General features: G+C 61.9%; 2 protein-coding genes across 4 annotated transcripts in view; one reads left to right on the top strand and one right to left on the bottom strand.

The window, feature by feature from the left end:
- The first annotated feature begins 1,006 nt into the window (after positions 1 to 1,006).
- On the top strand, positions 1,007 to 6,007 carry AMH (anti-Mullerian hormone). Its single transcript, XM_074528533.1, has 5 exons — positions 1,007 to 1,588; positions 2,554 to 2,726; positions 3,273 to 3,393; positions 3,539 to 3,734; positions 3,867 to 6,007. Exons 1-5 carry the CDS (start codon positions 1,048 to 1,050, stop codon positions 4,768 to 4,770), a joined length of 1,935 nt encoding a protein of 644 aa, XP_074384634.1. The 5' UTR covers positions 1,007 to 1,047; the 3' UTR covers positions 4,771 to 6,007.
- JSRP1 (junctional sarcoplasmic reticulum protein 1) overlaps positions 5,665 to 14,781 on the bottom strand; it is a 41,318-nt gene continuing 32,201 nt past the window's right edge. The window contains exons 1-7 of one of the 3 annotated variants that reach the window (XM_074528527.1): positions 12,928 to 13,069; positions 10,451 to 10,537; positions 8,909 to 9,074; positions 7,485 to 7,637; positions 7,336 to 7,398; positions 7,061 to 7,200; positions 5,665 to 6,954 (exon numbers count right to left, since the gene is read on the bottom strand). In XM_074528527.1, the coding sequence (XP_074384628.1) occupies positions 6,307 to 6,954; positions 7,061 to 7,200; positions 7,336 to 7,398; positions 7,485 to 7,637; positions 8,909 to 9,008 (1,104 nt within the window). In that variant the 5' untranslated portion in view covers positions 9,009 to 9,074; positions 10,451 to 10,537; positions 12,928 to 13,069 and the 3' untranslated portion in view covers positions 5,665 to 6,306. The other 2 variants (XM_074528529.1, XM_074528528.1) reach the window with 2 other exon arrangements.

The following is a 14,781-nucleotide window of genomic DNA, read 5'->3' on the forward strand; positions in this document are numbered from 1 at the left end:
CCTGTGGCAGTGGGAGCCATTCCCTGTGTCCTGTCCCTGCAGGCCTTGTCCCCAGTCCCTCTGCAGCTCTCCTGGAGCCCCTTCAGGCCCCAAAAGGGCTCTGAGGTGTCCCTGGAGCCTTCTCCTGTCCAGGTGAGCACCCCCAGCTCTCCCAGCCTGGCTCCAGCCCTGGAGCAGCTCCCAGCCTTTGTCACCCCCTGTAGAAGTGACCTCAGGCTCCTCCAGGCCTCGCTGTGTCCGTGTCCTGCTCCAGTTTGGGTGCTCCATCCTTTTCTGATGATCCTGAGCTCCAGACTGGAAATACTTGGAAACCCAGGGAAGGGTCTGGAACTTTTTTGTTGGGACATTTCCCCAAAATCAGGAACTCTTTGGGGATGGTTTAGACCACCTGGAATTGGCAATTCCAGCTGTTCCAGTGAGTCTGGGCATCTCATGGAGGGAAAAGTCTTTACAATTATATTGAGAAATCTCAATGGTGTGTGTGAGACTTTCTAAAGGAGGCACTGAGTGCTCAAAGTCCTCAGGCTGCTGCTGCCCCTCATGATTCTCATTGCCAGGATGAATCCCTATTCCAGGGCAGCCTGTTGAGCTGAGGGTGAAGGTTTTCCAGCCAGAAGAAGGAATGCTTTCCATACATTTACTTTTGATTTCAGCCCATTATCTGCCCCTGTCCCCCTCCTCCTGCTCTGGCTCTCAGCGCTGATGGGGTTGTACGTGCCAGTCCCCATGAGGATCCCATTCCAGACACTCATCCTCCTTTAGAAAACATCCAAAGTCAAGGCCGTGCATCCCTACGAGCCAGTGCAACAGCTTCGATCTTTGCACGTTTCCAAAACGAGCTGCAGACCCAAAAATAGAACAAAACAAAGTTTCTTTGCCACCTCCCTCGCCGCTCTGCAGCGCGACAGCCCCGGGGCGGCTCAGGGGAGGTGGCTGTGCCTCGGCCACTCAAGGCCACCCGTGGTTAAAAGGCAGAGCTGTCCTCCCTCTTCCTGCCGAGGTTTCTTGGGATCCTGAGCTGCTCCAGGGAAGAGCTGAGGTGGCACCATGAGCGCTCTCGGGGGGCTCCTGCTGTGCCTGCTGCTGCTGCTCCCCTCTGCAGCTCTGCCCAGCAACCAGGGAAGGGATTCCCTGCTGGAAGCAGAAGGGAGGAAGGTGAGCAATGGAAGCTCACAGGAGTCACCCAGGTCCAGGAGAGCTGCTGCCACTCTCCCATTCTCCAAGGCTGAGCCAAAGGGAGCCAGATGCCCGCAGGGAGCGGCTGAGGAAGAGGAGGGCCCGGGCTGGCCCCGCTCTCGCCCGCAGCCCTGGCCCCTCGGGGGGCTGGAAGGGCCCGTGTGCAGGGTGAGGATGGAGCAGGACGGGGCCCACGCGAGGCAGCTGGAGGTGGTGGGAGTGCTCAGCCACTACGAGAGCAGCTTCATCAAACTGCTGCGGCGGCGCCGGAGCTGGGACGGCAACTTCCCCGGGATCTTCGGGCTGTGCCGGCCCGGGGGGGCCGGGGCTGCTCCCCATCCCCTGCAGAGGATCCACCAGCACGTCCTGGAGCCCGGCCTGGAGAGATTCCTGGTCCTGCACCTGGAGGAAGGTTGGTGGAGAGCCCTGCAGGCTCTGCGGTGGAGCAGGGAGGGGAAGGATGCGGGCTCGGGGTGGTGGTGCTGTTGGCGGGCCCAGAGTCGGGGATTTAAACACAGAATTAAATCTGGGGGTTGGGTTCCCTTTAAAAACAGCAAAGTGATGCAGTGAAATGTTTCTGGGCATGTTTTGAAGGAGGTGAGGATGGCAGCGTGGCTCTGCCATCTGTCCAACACCCTGTGCCACGTTCCAGCAGCGTTTGGGACTCACCCTCAGGGGTGCACAGGGTGGGATTGTTGGGGTGTCTGTGCAGGGACAGGGGTGGGACTGGTTATTCTTGGTGATTCCCTTCCAGCTCAGGACATTCCATGATTCTTAATGGCTTCTTCTTTGCTCTCATCTCACTTTCTGTGTTTGGGTCCCCTCCCAGCTCCGGGGAGAAAGGAGAGGCTCAGACCCAGCTGCTCCTGCTGTGCCGGTAGCCCAGCACCTGCTGACCTGCACTCTTGGGGCTGTGGAGCTCCTGCAGCTTCAGCTTTATGGGAAATCCTCAACACACATTCCCTTGTCCTATCCCGGGGGTGATCCCGGTCCTGGAGTTACACCCTCCAGTTTAATCCATAACGAGAGGGCGGTGATTGTTTTTTTCGTCCTGAAATCTTCCACCTCTCCCGGCTTTGGATTTTCAGCTGCACTCAGCAGTGCCGGGCAGCGGGGAGGTGCCTCTCCCCCGGGCAGTGCCCGCAGCATCCCCGAGGCACTGAAAGCCGATTTCCATGGGCTCTGGGGGAGGCATGGCCGGGTGCGGGGTGTGTCCCGCTCTCCATCTCCCTGGAGCCGGGGACGGGATTTGCTGCGTCCCTTCTCCCCCTCGGCTCCTGTCCCGCTGCTCCGGTCCCTTCACGGGGACAGCGCTGGGCCCGAAGCCCCTTCCCCACGCTCGGGAGGGGATTCACGGCCGTGTCTCCCCCGTTGCAGTGCAGTGGGAGGCGCAGGTGAAGCTGCGGTTCCAGCTGGTTTTCCAGGCGGAGGTGGGACGGGCGGTGGGAGAGCTGCAGGCGGCCGTGATGCTTTTCTACCTGGGCCGCCGGGAGGGCTCCGGGCACCCGCGGGAGCTGCTGGCCACGGGCCCGGGGCTGCCGAGGGACCAGGTGGGTCCGGGCCCTGCTGGGAGCAGGGGAGGGATGGGGCGTCCCAGTGCCGCTGTCATCCCTCCCAGTCCCTTCCACAGCCCCTCCAGCTCCCTCCTTATTCATTCATCTTCCTCCCCGTCCATTCGCCATCCCCTCCCAATCCATTCACAATCCCCTCCCAGCCCCTTTGTCACCCCTCCAGCCCTTGGCCAACCCCCCCGGTCCCTTTGCGGTCCCCTCCCAGCAGCTCCGCCCCATCTCCCGCTCCCGCCGTGCCTGAAGATGGAGCTCTCGCCCTGCCCAGCGGGGCTGCCCCGGTCCCCAGCCCGGTCTGGGGTGCTGAGCCCTGCCCCTGGGGGGTTCCCTGGGTTCCCTGCACCCCGGAGCAGCTCTGGGGCTGGGGGCGAAGCTCCAAACGCGTTCCCCACCCTCCCTGTGGCCGCTCCCTGGGCTGGGTGACCCGGGGCCCGCAGGGACCGCAGCGGGGGCTCAGGTGAATCTGTCCCCCGTGATGTCGCACTCACTCCCTCCCTCGGGGTTTCTGTGCTTTCTGCCTCGGTGCAGAGGCTCTGCCTCTCCAGGGACACGCAGTACCTGGCCCTGGCGGCCGCCGCAGCCTCGGTGACCCGCAGCGCGGAGCGGCTCCGCTTCTCGGCTTCCCTGAGCATCCACGGCGGCGCCGCAGGTACGGACGGGGGACCCTGGGGACAGCAGCATCCCCCCCCTCGTGTCTTCGCTTGGGCCTTTGGGGTCCTCTCAGGCCCGCGAGAGGTGGTGGGGACACGCAGGAGACCCCAGACCGACGTTCTCCCCTCTTGTGGCCGCAGCAGGTGCCCCCCTGCCCCGCACGGAGGTGCAGCAGCTCCTGTTCGGCTCCGATGAGAAATGCTTCACCCGCATGACCCCGGTGCTGCTGCTGCTGGCCAAGTCACGGCAGCAGGAGGAGGAGGAAGAGGAGGCTTTGGCCCCATCCTCCTACCTCTCTGCTGAGGGGGTGCTGGACACGGCTCCGTACCCAGAGCTCAGGTCCGTGGCTGTTGCTGGGGCTGGGGGATGAAGTGGGACGGGGGCAGCTCCTGCTGTGGGACCAGGGCACAGCCCGGTGGGACCCCTGGCCTACACAGGACCCCCGTGACTCTGCCTGTGCTCCCCTTGCAGCCCACCCCAGGAGCTGCCGACCCCCACAGCCCCGGGCCAGGCCAACACCTCCAACCCAGCGCCCGGGGGCAGCGCCGAGTTCCTGGCAACCCTGAGCCGCTTCATCCGGCAGCTCCTGAGCTCCTCCAGCGAGCCGCCCCCCCAGCCCAGCGCCCACCACCGGCTGGACTTCGAGATGATGGAGACCCTCCCTCACCAGCTGCTCAACCTGTCGGAGGAGGCGGCGCTGGAGCGGCTGGTGCAGTCGGAGGAGCCCTCGGTGCTGCTGCTGCCCCAGGACAGCGGGGCCGTGCTGGAGCAGCACCTGGGGGACTGGCAGCCGGAGGGCACCGTGCTGCAGCTGCTGATGGGCAAACTGCAGCTGGTCATCCAGGAGCTCAGGGATATCCCGGCTTTCCAAGCCAACGCGGCGCTTTTCCAGCACCTCCTTTCCTTCTGCTATTACCCAGCCGAGCCGGGTGAGGCCGAGGCGGCCGAGCGGGGCCCGGGCTCCCGCAAGCTGCGCACGCTGCTGCTGCTGAAGGCGCTGCAGTCGGTGCGGGCGCGCTGGCAGGAGCGCAGGAAGGTGCAGCGGCAGAACCGCAGCGCCCGGCAGCAGGGGCACTGCCGCCTGCAGGAGCTCACCATCGACCTGCGCGACAGCCACTTCGTCATCATGCCCACCATGTACGCGGCCAACAACTGCGAGGGGCCCTGCCGGCTGCCGCTGTCCGCACGCATCCCCAGCTACTTCTCGCACACGGTGCTGCTGCTGGGCATGCAGGACCAGGGCTCGCAGCTGCGCAGGGCTCCGTGCTGCGTGCCCGTGCGCTACTCGGACCAGCTCATCATCAGCCTCTCCTCGGACGGGCTGGAGATCCGCAAGTTCCCCAACATGGTGGCAGAGGAGTGCGGCTGCCGGTGAGGCTCCCGCCGGCCTCTCCCCGCCCGCCCCACCCCGGCCCCTCTCCCGGTTCGCCCTCCCGGCTCGGGGTCTGGTGCTTCTCCCGTGTGTCCTTGCCCCATGGTTTGGCTCGTTAGCGTCGCTCTGGTTCTGGGTTCATCCGTGCCTGTCCCTGCTCCGTGTCCCACTGGGGATGTCCCCTCCTGCTACTGGGGGTGCCCGAGGTGCCTCTGCTGGGTACATGGGGGAGGACAGGGCTTGGCAGATCCAGGCAGGACCATTCTGGTTTATCCCTCACTCTCTGCTCCTGTGCAGGGAAGGGCAGCTGCTGGTGCCTCCAAGCCTCGCAGCATCCTCTGGCCATTCCCCAGCCCACGGGGCCCCCCTGGCCACAGGGCTCTGCCTGTGACAGCAGAGCAAGAGCCCAAATCCCCTGGCAGAGCCCAGCCCTGCCCTGGGGACGCGGCTCTGTGCGAGCGTGGCCGTGCCCTGGGGCTCCCGGCCAGGTCACATCTGCTCACCCCGCGCTGACCCCGCGGCCGGGCCGGGGGGCGGAGGGAGGGAGCGATCCCGTTACAGCTCCCGGGCTGCTCACACCATTCATGGTGCCCGAGCACCTGCTCCGTGTCCCCGCCGGCGTCAGCACGGGCCGCCCGCCCCAGATCATCTTCCAGCCGAGCCAAACCCTTGGGAGCCGCTCCTGGGCTTGTCCTGGTTGCACCTCCTGGGGGTTTGCAGGGCTGGAGGTTGGTACCCACCAGTCCCACCTCACAGACCTGCAAACCCTGAAAACACACACACACATAACCAGGGACAAAACACAAAACCAGGGACAGAACACATAACCAGGGACAAGGGCTTTTCTCATTTTCCTTTGGTTTTTTTTACCCTATATTTTAAGAACTTCCACTTGAATACCTTATTAAAAATGAAAATAGTTTATTTTAACCACTGTTGATTTAGCAAATACTGAAACCTGCCATGGCTGGGGGCTGTGAACATCTCTGGCTGTGTGATATTGCTCTTGTGTTTCCTTCCTAAAGCGACTCGGAGAAGGCGAGGCCTGCAGGGATCCCCTGGGTGAAGGGCTCCAGCCCTGCTCTGTCACCAGCACCTCCTGGGCCACCCCAGTGATGGCACTGGGCTGGCTGAGGTCGGGGTCTGTCCCTGATGTCCCTTTGAGGACGGCTGCAGCCTGGTTCCGTAACCCAGATTATTCTTCTCTCTTGATTTGCTTTCAATAAAACCATTAACCCAAGAGCTGCACAGTCTGGACACAACTCTGTTGAGAACCACGAGAGGAGGGGAACTGCAGAGGGGTTTGGGTGGGCATGGAGAAGGCAGGAGGCCCAAAGAAGCTCCTTCCATGAGTCCTTTCAGGTCACCTTTGATCCAGGGGTCCCAAAGTCCCCGGGGAGCTCGGGGAGCTCCTGGGCTGCTCTGCTGCTGCTCGGGGGTCCTGGTGCTGCCCGTGCCCGGGGTGTCTCTGCAGGGCAGGCAGGGTGGGATTGAATCCCCCTGGACCCAGCTCCATCCAGCCCCGTGCCCAGCCCGGCCTCAGTCGCGCCTTTTGCCCTCCCTGGCCCTGCCGTCCCTGCCCGGCTCCCAGGGCCTCCTGCCCTTCTGCTGCTTCCAGTCCCGCCTGGGGCTCTCCCGGCCGCCCTCAGCCCTGCCGGGCCGGCCCCTCCACCCCTCCCTCCTGGGCTCATCCCGCTCCCGCCGCTTCTCCTTCCTCTCCCTCCTCTCCCGGTCCCGTTTCCTCTGCGGCTGCTGCTCGGGCTCCCTGGGGGCCCGGGGGGCTCGGCCGGGTCTGTCCCTGTCCTTGGCTCGTGGCTCCCTCCGGCTGCTCCGCTCTGCATGGACAGCTCGGCCTTCCCGGGCTTTCTCCTTCTTCTCCTCCTTCTTCTTCTCCTCCTTCTCCTCCTCCTCATCTTCCTCCTCCTCACTCTCTTCTTTTTCTTTCTCCTTCTCCTCCTTTTCTTCCTCTTCCTCCTCCTCCACCTTTTTCTCCTGGCTCTTCTTCCCCTCTGTCACAGCCGTTGGCACCTCGGGGACATCTGCATGTTCTTCATCCTTGTCCTCATCCTCATCCTTGTCCTCATCCTCATCCTTGTCCTCCCCCTTGTCCTCATCCTTGTCCCCGTCCTTGTCCTCATCCTCTGGTGTTGCACGGCCAAACCATTTCTTGAAGATCCAGGGTTCTCCCTGTGGGGACAGAGGGGACCAGAACTGCTGATGCAGCCCAGGGACAGGGACCCCTCTCCATCCCTCCCCCTGGGGACAAGCTGGGAGGTGCCACCCTGACCCCTACCAGGTTGCTGTCAGCTTCGCTGTCATCATCATCGTCACTGTCTTCATCATCATCATCCTCCTCCACCGCGCTGCTCTCGGGTGGCGGCGCAGGCTGGGCAGTCACCGCCTCTGGGATCTCCACCCTGGGGCTCACAACCTCTGGGAGGGGACAGGGACAGGCCACGGTCAGCTGGGGCTGCTCTGGGGGGACATCCCAGCCCGGGGCTCGCGGGGCCCTGTCCCTGTCCCAGGCCGGACCCGGGGCATCGGGGAGGGATGGAAGGTCGGACCCACCGGGAACGGGAGGAGGTGGAGGCTCCTGGCGGCCGCGGGCGAGTCCCTCCTTGGAGCATGGAGCTGCAAGACAGGAGGGGACAGCAGGGGACAGGAGGTGACAGCACGGCCTGGCCACCCCTTCCCGCTTCTCCCGGCTCCCCGCTCACCTTGCAGCACCTGGAAGGTGACGCTCAGCAGGGCCACCACCGAGGCCACCAGGATGCACTTGTTGAGGGTGAGCCCTTCCCAGAGCAGCGGCTCCTCCGCGGGGTCCAGGCTGGGCGGCTCCGCCTTGCTGGGCACTGGGAGGCTCCTGGGGACTGGGACACGGAAAATGTTACTGGGAGAACTGGGAGGAGGCAAAGGGCTCTGAGCTGGGGGTGGGAAGAGCTCTTAATGTCCTCATGCACAGCCCGCTCACGGCAGGGACAGGGACAGAAACGGAGGACAGGGACGGGGACAGGGATGGGGAGAGGGACAGGGACAGGGATAGAGACAGGGGCAGTGACAGGGACAGGGGCAGGGACAGGGTCAGGGACAGGGACAGGGACAGGGACAGGAGCTGCTTCTCCAGTGTTTGCACTGCAGGAGTGGTGACAGGGATGTCTTAGGGGCTGAGAATGAGGGGTTTGGGCCATATTGGCATTAGGGTATCCTGGGAAAAGCTCTGCCCGTGCTCCTCCTCCAGCAGTAAATCTGGGCAGGATGGAGAGGAGGAGGAGGAGGAGGAGGAGGAGGAGGAGGAGGAGGATCTGGCAGGCGTCTGAGGAGCCCCATCTCCATCCCCCTGTCACTGATTTCCCCTTCCATGGCCAGACAGCGCCTCCAGGGCTGGCCAGGGACACGGGACTGTGCCTCTGTGGCCACCTGGGGCAGGGCGGCCGTTCTGGGGCAGGGAAGGCCTTTCCCACTGTTGAAGATTGCAATGCAAGATGTTTTCAATTACCATCTGTATGGCAGACTACCTTTGTCAAGTGGGCAGTTTGTGCATCTCTCTCTTTGAGCGACCACATCCCCTGGGGAGGGGACATCTGCTGATAACAGCTATTCAATGTCACTGCATGGCTGATAAGAACTGCAGCATCCCATTGGGAGATGTGAGCCCAGAGGGAGGAGCCAAGCATTCCTACTGAGATATAATCCAGAGGTTTTTGAGACAACAGCACGGCTTCTGCACTGGATTCCCCAGAGGAACAGCAGCTGCCTCTGCCACTGGATCTTCAGAGGAAGAATCCATCCTTCTCTACAGGATCCCTGCTCCAACAGAACCACCCCTGACACTGCAGGAGGGCTGAGCCACAATTCCAATGGGACTGCTGCCACCACCCTGACCCACAGGGTGTCAGGTTGGGTTCTGACTCTGTCAGTGTTGTTTCAGTTTACTGCATTGTTTATTTTATCCTTTTATTTTCTTCCCTATTAAAGAACTGTTATTTCCTGCTCCCATATTTTTGCCTGAGAGCCCCTTAATTTAAAATTTGCAGCAATTCAGAGGGGTGGGGAGGGTTTACATTCTCCATTTCAAGGGAGGCTCCTGCCTTCCTTAGCAGACTCCTGGCTTTTCCAAACCGAGACTCTCCCACACACCCACCTGGCGGCCCGGCAGCGCTGCCCTTGGCTCCCACCTTCTCCACCCGCTGCTTCTTCTCCGCCGCTCTCCTGTCCCCGCCGAGTGGGGCTGGCTCGGGCATGTCCGGCTCTGCCTCTGCCAAGGGATGGCCCCGGTGCTGCTCGGAGTCGCTCTGCTGCTCTATTCCCTGCGGGGAGGGCACGGAGCGTGGCTGGGGGACAGGGACAGGGACAGGGATGGGGACAGGGAAAGGCACAGGGACAGCACAAGGACAGGGGCAGGGACAGGGAGGCAGGGACAGGGACAGGGGGACAGGGATAAGAACAGGAGACAGGGACAGGGAACAGGGTCAGAGACAGGGACATGGATAGAGACAGGGACAGCACAGGGACAGGGACACTGACATGACAGGGATATGGATAGGGATAGGGATGGGACAGGAAAAGGGACAGGGGACAGGAACAGGGACAGGACAGGGAAGGGACAGGGACAGGGACAGGGACAGGGACAGGGACAGGGACAGGGACAGGGACAGGGAAAGGGAAAGGGACAGAGATGGGACAGGACAGAGATGGGACAGGGTCAGGGACAGGGACAGGGATGGGACAGGACAGGGATGGGACAGGGACAGGGACAGGGACAGGGACAGGGACAGGGGCAGGGACAGGGACAGGGATGGGATAGGACAGGGATGGGACAGGAATAGGGACAGGGACAGGGGCAGGGACACGCTGCTCCGGGGGTCCCAGTGCTGCCCCAGCCAGAGGCACCAACCCGGCTCCTTCAGCACCTGGGGCGTTTTCACCTCCACAGCCTTAAAGCTGGGGTGGATTTTATGCTATTTAAGCTGGATTTAGCCACAAGTTAGCCCCGACTAACGCATGGGTGTGCTTGGGATCCCCCTGGAGCAGCCCCCGGGGCAGGCTCAGTGTGCAGGAGCCGGGGCAGCCGGCGCTGAGCAGGCTCTGGTGCCCGGGCTGGGCGTTGGTCGGTGCCACCAGGGAGAGCTGCCCACCGGCACGGATCAGTGACAGCGACAGCTGGGGGACCTGCAGGGACGTGCTGCAACCCTGCCGGGCGGAATGGCACTGCGGGACAGCCCCAGCCCGGCCCCTGACCCTGACCCAGCACAGGGACCCATCCCAGGCACAGGGATCCATCCCTGGCACCCCCTGCTCTGAATAGGGATCCATTCCCAGCACCCCCTGCTCTGAATAGGGATCTGCCCAGACCCTCCCTCCCCAGGCACAGGGATCCCTCCAGGTTCCCCCACCCTGCCCTGGCACAGGGATCCATCCCTGGCACCCCCTGACCTAGCACAGGGATCACCCCAGGCAACCCCTCCCCTGGCAGAGGGATCCACTCCTGGCACCCCCTGCCCTCCCTGGCACAGGGATCTCTCCAGGCACCCTCTCCCCAGTCACAGGGATACCCCAGGCCCCCCTGCCCTCCCTGGCACAGGGATCCATCCCATCCATCCCAGACACCCCCACCCTCCCCTGGCAAAGGGATCCGCCCCTGGCACAAGGATTCCCCCAGCCCTTCCCTGCCCCGGGCACTCACATGGGCTCTGCGCTGTCCCGTGGCTGTCGCTGCTCACCGGGGCGCTGCCATCTGTCACAGACACAGCTCAGCTCCTCAGGGACAAACCTGAGGGGGACATGGGAATCACCAGGGACTGGGAGGGGGTGTGGGCCCCTCAGAGACACACCCAGCCTGCACAGGGGGGGCATCTGGCCGCGATTCCCCCATTGGTGTCACCCATGGATGGACAGGGGGGTCCCAAGCCAGGCAACCCCCCCACCTCCCAGGAATTGAGGGGTGCAAGGGGAGCTCTGGGACTCGGAGCCCCAAAAGGTCACCAGCCTGGATATCCCAGGGGAGCGGCAGCCAAAGGGACAGTGACCTCCCTGCCAAGGCAAACAGGGGGATCAATAGCCCAGGGTGTGCTCAGACACCCCAAAACCACAAGGCTGGACACTGCAGGGCACAGCCTGGCAGCAGGAGGAGGCCCAGATCCCATGGAGAAACCAGGGCTCCAAAAGGAACTCAGGGGAGCTCAGGGAGGGCTCTCAAGGGTTTTCCCAGCTGGGAAGTGGCAGAGCAAACTCAGGGTCCCCAGGAACACCAGGAAGGGCTGGGGAGGGGGTCCCGGGGGTTTCTGTGCCCTGGGAGAGCTGCAGGGGTGCGAAGGCACTACAAGGTCCCAGCAACACTGGTCCCAGCTCTCTTGGCTTCTCTCAGACCAGTGCCTCAGGTGCCACATCCTCCCCAAAAGGAAGAAGGATTTTTGCCCCCTTTGAGGCAGATTTAGTTGATTTCCCCCCTGTGGAACACTGAGAAAAAGAGACCAGTACCCAGGATGAAACCTACACTCAGTGCTGGAAGCAGAACAGATAAATATGAGGAAACTTTTTGGCCATGATCTGAAAGGTTTTTACTTTCAGGAAGAAATAAAAAGAGTCTTTGGTTTGTTTAAATTATGTAAGTCTGGTCCTTTCTCTGCTGGGAAGGGATGGAGCTGCCCCAGGACTCTGGTGGTACCTGGGGGGTTCCAGACCCAGGGGAAGCACAAAGCTGAGGAACTTTTCTCAAAGTGTTTCCCCCCTGTGTGCTTGCCCTGTTTTTGAGCTTCTCAATCATTCACCCTGGTTTGGGGCACAGATGAGCACCAGGAAGGTGGAGGAGGGCCTGAGCCTCTGTTCCTTTCTGCCTGGCCATGATCCATGCTCCCATGGGGCTGGTGTCACACAGGTGTCACACAGGTGTCACACAGGTGTCCCTCAGTGCCCGAGGTCACCCTGAAGTGACACCACCCTGCAGAACCATCTCTGCCAGGCTGAGCTGTGTCCTGCAGAGTCCCACACACCTCACCAGTGGCCAAGGAACCTCTCCTGTCCTTCCCTGCCACCTCTGAGCTCTCCCTGCCCACCTGGACAGCCCTTAGGTCATCCCAAGTCTTTCTCCAATGCCACACAGGGACAATGTCACCTGGAGGGGCCCTCACCAAACTGAGAGGGGTCAAACATTGTGCCCACAGCACACCCCACTCCTCAGAGAGCCCAGTGCCCTGTCACAGAGCGCCAGGCTCTTTCCATGCCTCCACCCCTTGGGTTTCACCCTGATGGAGGAGCCCAAACAGCTCCAGACCCAGGGCAGGCAGGTGTCCTTCCCTGCCATGTGCCCCAAGGGCATGAACTCAGCCCCAGAGCTGAACAGATCCATGTCCAGCTCTGTCCCCCCTGGCAGGAGACGGGCTCTGTGCCCTGGCAGGGGGTGGATGCACTCTGGGGCTCCACAGCCCACCAGGGTCCTTGTCCCCAGGCAGGATGGGCTGTGTCACCTGCAGGAACAGCCACCTTGGGCTGGTGATCCAGGGACAGCCACTGCCAGGCCAGGCAGGGATGGCCACAGTGCCAGGGGTGACCACAGTGCCACATGAGGCCACCAATGCCAGGGATGGCCATAAATGCCAGGGGTGTCTGTCAGTGCCATGTGAGGCCATAAAATCCAAGGGTGGCCACAGCGCCAGGGGTGGCCATCAATGCCAGGGGTGGCCACCAATGCCAGGGGTGGCCACAGGGACACTTTGCCCATGGCAGGGCTGGTCACCCGCAGCCGCCAAATCCTTGCTCCTTGCCCAGGAGCATTCCCATCCATCCATCCATCCATCCATCCATCCATCCATCCATCCATCCATCCATCCATCCATCCATCCATCCCTCCTCCCTCTCCCCCGCCCATCCCTCGCCCCTCACGCCAGATCCGCCCGTAAATGCTGAAAATCGCAGGCACTTAACAAATAATCAGCTCCGCTCTCTGCTGCCGCTGGGATTTCTCCCGCACGGGCTCCCGAGGTCGCCTGCACCGCTGACTCACGTCAAAGAAACTTCCAAAAATATCCCCTGGCCTGCCCCGTGTCCCGGTCAGCCCCGGCCGGGGATGAGCCCGTGGGGTTCAATCCCACACAGAGCCGGGAGTGGCCAGAGCTGCCCGGGGGCTGCCCCACAGCAGGGTTTAAAATCCCCACAAATTCGTACCTGGGGTCGGCACCGCCTCCTCCTCCTCGGCTGCAGCCCCCGGGCGGCCCCGGCTCTCCCGGGTAAAGAACAGCAACAGCTGCCGGGGGGAGCGGAGCAAAATAGCGCCCAATCACCGGGGCTGAGAGCCACAAAAGGCAGCGCAGCCCCGGCTGGGAGCGCAGCGGCTGCCCCGGGCACGAGCTGAGGCTGCCGGGGCACCTGAGAGGGGTTTGAACCTCTGTGACACTGCCGGGGACACAGGGAGGGGACAGGAGCCCGGGCACGGGTGTGTGAGCCAGGTGTGGGAGGGAGGGATGGATGGATGGATGGATGGGTGGATGGATGATGGATGGACAGGGATGGATGGATGGATGATGGAGGATGGAGGGATGGATGGATGGATGGATGGATGATGGATGGACGATGGATGGATGGATGGATGGACATGGATGGATGGATGGATGATGGATGGATGGATGATGGATGGATAGACATGGATGGATGGATGGATGGATGGATGGATGGATGGATGGATGGATGATGGATGGATGGATGATGGATGGATGGATGGATGATGGATGGATGATGGATGGATGGATGGATGGATGGATGATGGATGGAGGGATGATGGATGGATTGATGGATGATGGATGGATGGATGATGGATGGATGGAGGGATGGATGGATGGATGGAGGGATGGATGGATGGATAGATGGATGATGGATGGATGGATGGATGGGTGGATGGATGGATGGATGGATGGATGGATGGATGATGGATGGATGGATGGATGGGTGGATGGATGGATGGATGGGTGGATGGATGGATGATGGATGGATGATGGATGGATGGATTGATGGATGGAGGTGCTGGGTGTGCAGCAGTGGAATGAGGCACTGGTGAGGAAAGAGAATGAGAAATCCCCCCGGGGGCAGCAGTGCTCAGAGAACCCCAGTGAAAATCCCTTTTTGCAGTGTTTGCAGGAGTCCATTGCCCTCCCATCCCTCTGATGTCCCCATTCCTGTCCCCAGGAGCCCTGTCACAGCCACAGGCACCTCCTGGGCTGATGGGAGTGGGGATGTCCCATCCCAGGATAGAGGGAGGAGATGAAGAATCCCATCTGGGGAGCAGCAAAACACCCCGAGGCTCTGGCCCTGCCTGTGGGGTCATCCCAAGCCCCCAGCTCAGCATGGCAGGAGCAGCCTCAGGCAGGAGCTCCTGTGCCAGGGATGTGGAGCAGCAGTGCTTGGGACAGTCAGGCACATCCCACTTTGAGGACATTGCTGTTATGCAGAGGCTCCAGGCCCCAAACCCTGAAATTGTGACATTTCCCACCTGCAGCACTGACATTTTTCTTTAGCACGATCTAAAGGAGGAATGAACCAGGCACTGCCTTTTCCAGGTGAGGCTGGATCCAGGCCCTGCTTTAGGGGGCTCAGGAGCAACCTGTGCTCCCCAGGGCAGGGATTTGGCCTCTTTGGCAGGGACAGGACTGAGCACACGGAGGGAGAACAATGTGGAAGCCCCCAGAGCAGCCAGAGTGCTGGGCACACCCTCAGCAGAGCTTTCCCGTTTGTATTCCCATTCCAGCAGGGCCAGAGCTGTTCACCGGCATGGCATTTGCTTTATAGGGAGGTGATGAAAGAAGAAAATCATCACCAGGCCAAATAAAATCCCTTTTCCTCCCAGTTAATCACGTTTCTCATGCTGCCCCCAGGTTTTTTCCCTGCTCTTGCCTCCCGTGGCTGAGCTGCTCCTTCCAGGAAAGATGCCAGGGGCTGAACCGGCACCGGCAAAACACCCTCCCACTTCATCCTTACATGGAGCCAGAGGATCCAGAGCTCTCCTCACCCTTCCCAGGACCTTTCAAC

The sequence above is a fragment of the Zonotrichia albicollis genome, chromosome 29 (genome assembly GCF_047830755.1).
Source record: "Zonotrichia albicollis isolate bZonAlb1 chromosome 29, bZonAlb1.hap1, whole genome shotgun sequence".
Lineage (NCBI taxonomy): Eukaryota > Metazoa > Chordata > Aves > Passeriformes > Passerellidae > Zonotrichia > Zonotrichia albicollis.

What these genes read in the sequence shown, in the direction of transcription:
- AMH (XM_074528533.1), top strand. Translation starts at nt 1,048, where the DNA reads ATGAGCGCTCTCGGGGGGCTCCTGCTGTGCCTGCTGCTGCTGCTCCCC. An exon ending in GGTCCTGCACCTGGAGGAAG is followed by an intron (nt 1,589 to 2,553) that starts GTTGGTGGAGAG and finishes CCCCCGTTGCAG; the next exon opens with TGCAGTGGGAGGCGCAGGTG. An exon ending in CGGGGCTGCCGAGGGACCAG is followed by an intron (nt 2,727 to 3,272) that starts GTGGGTCCGGGC and finishes GCCTCGGTGCAG; the next exon opens with AGGCTCTGCCTCTCCAGGGA.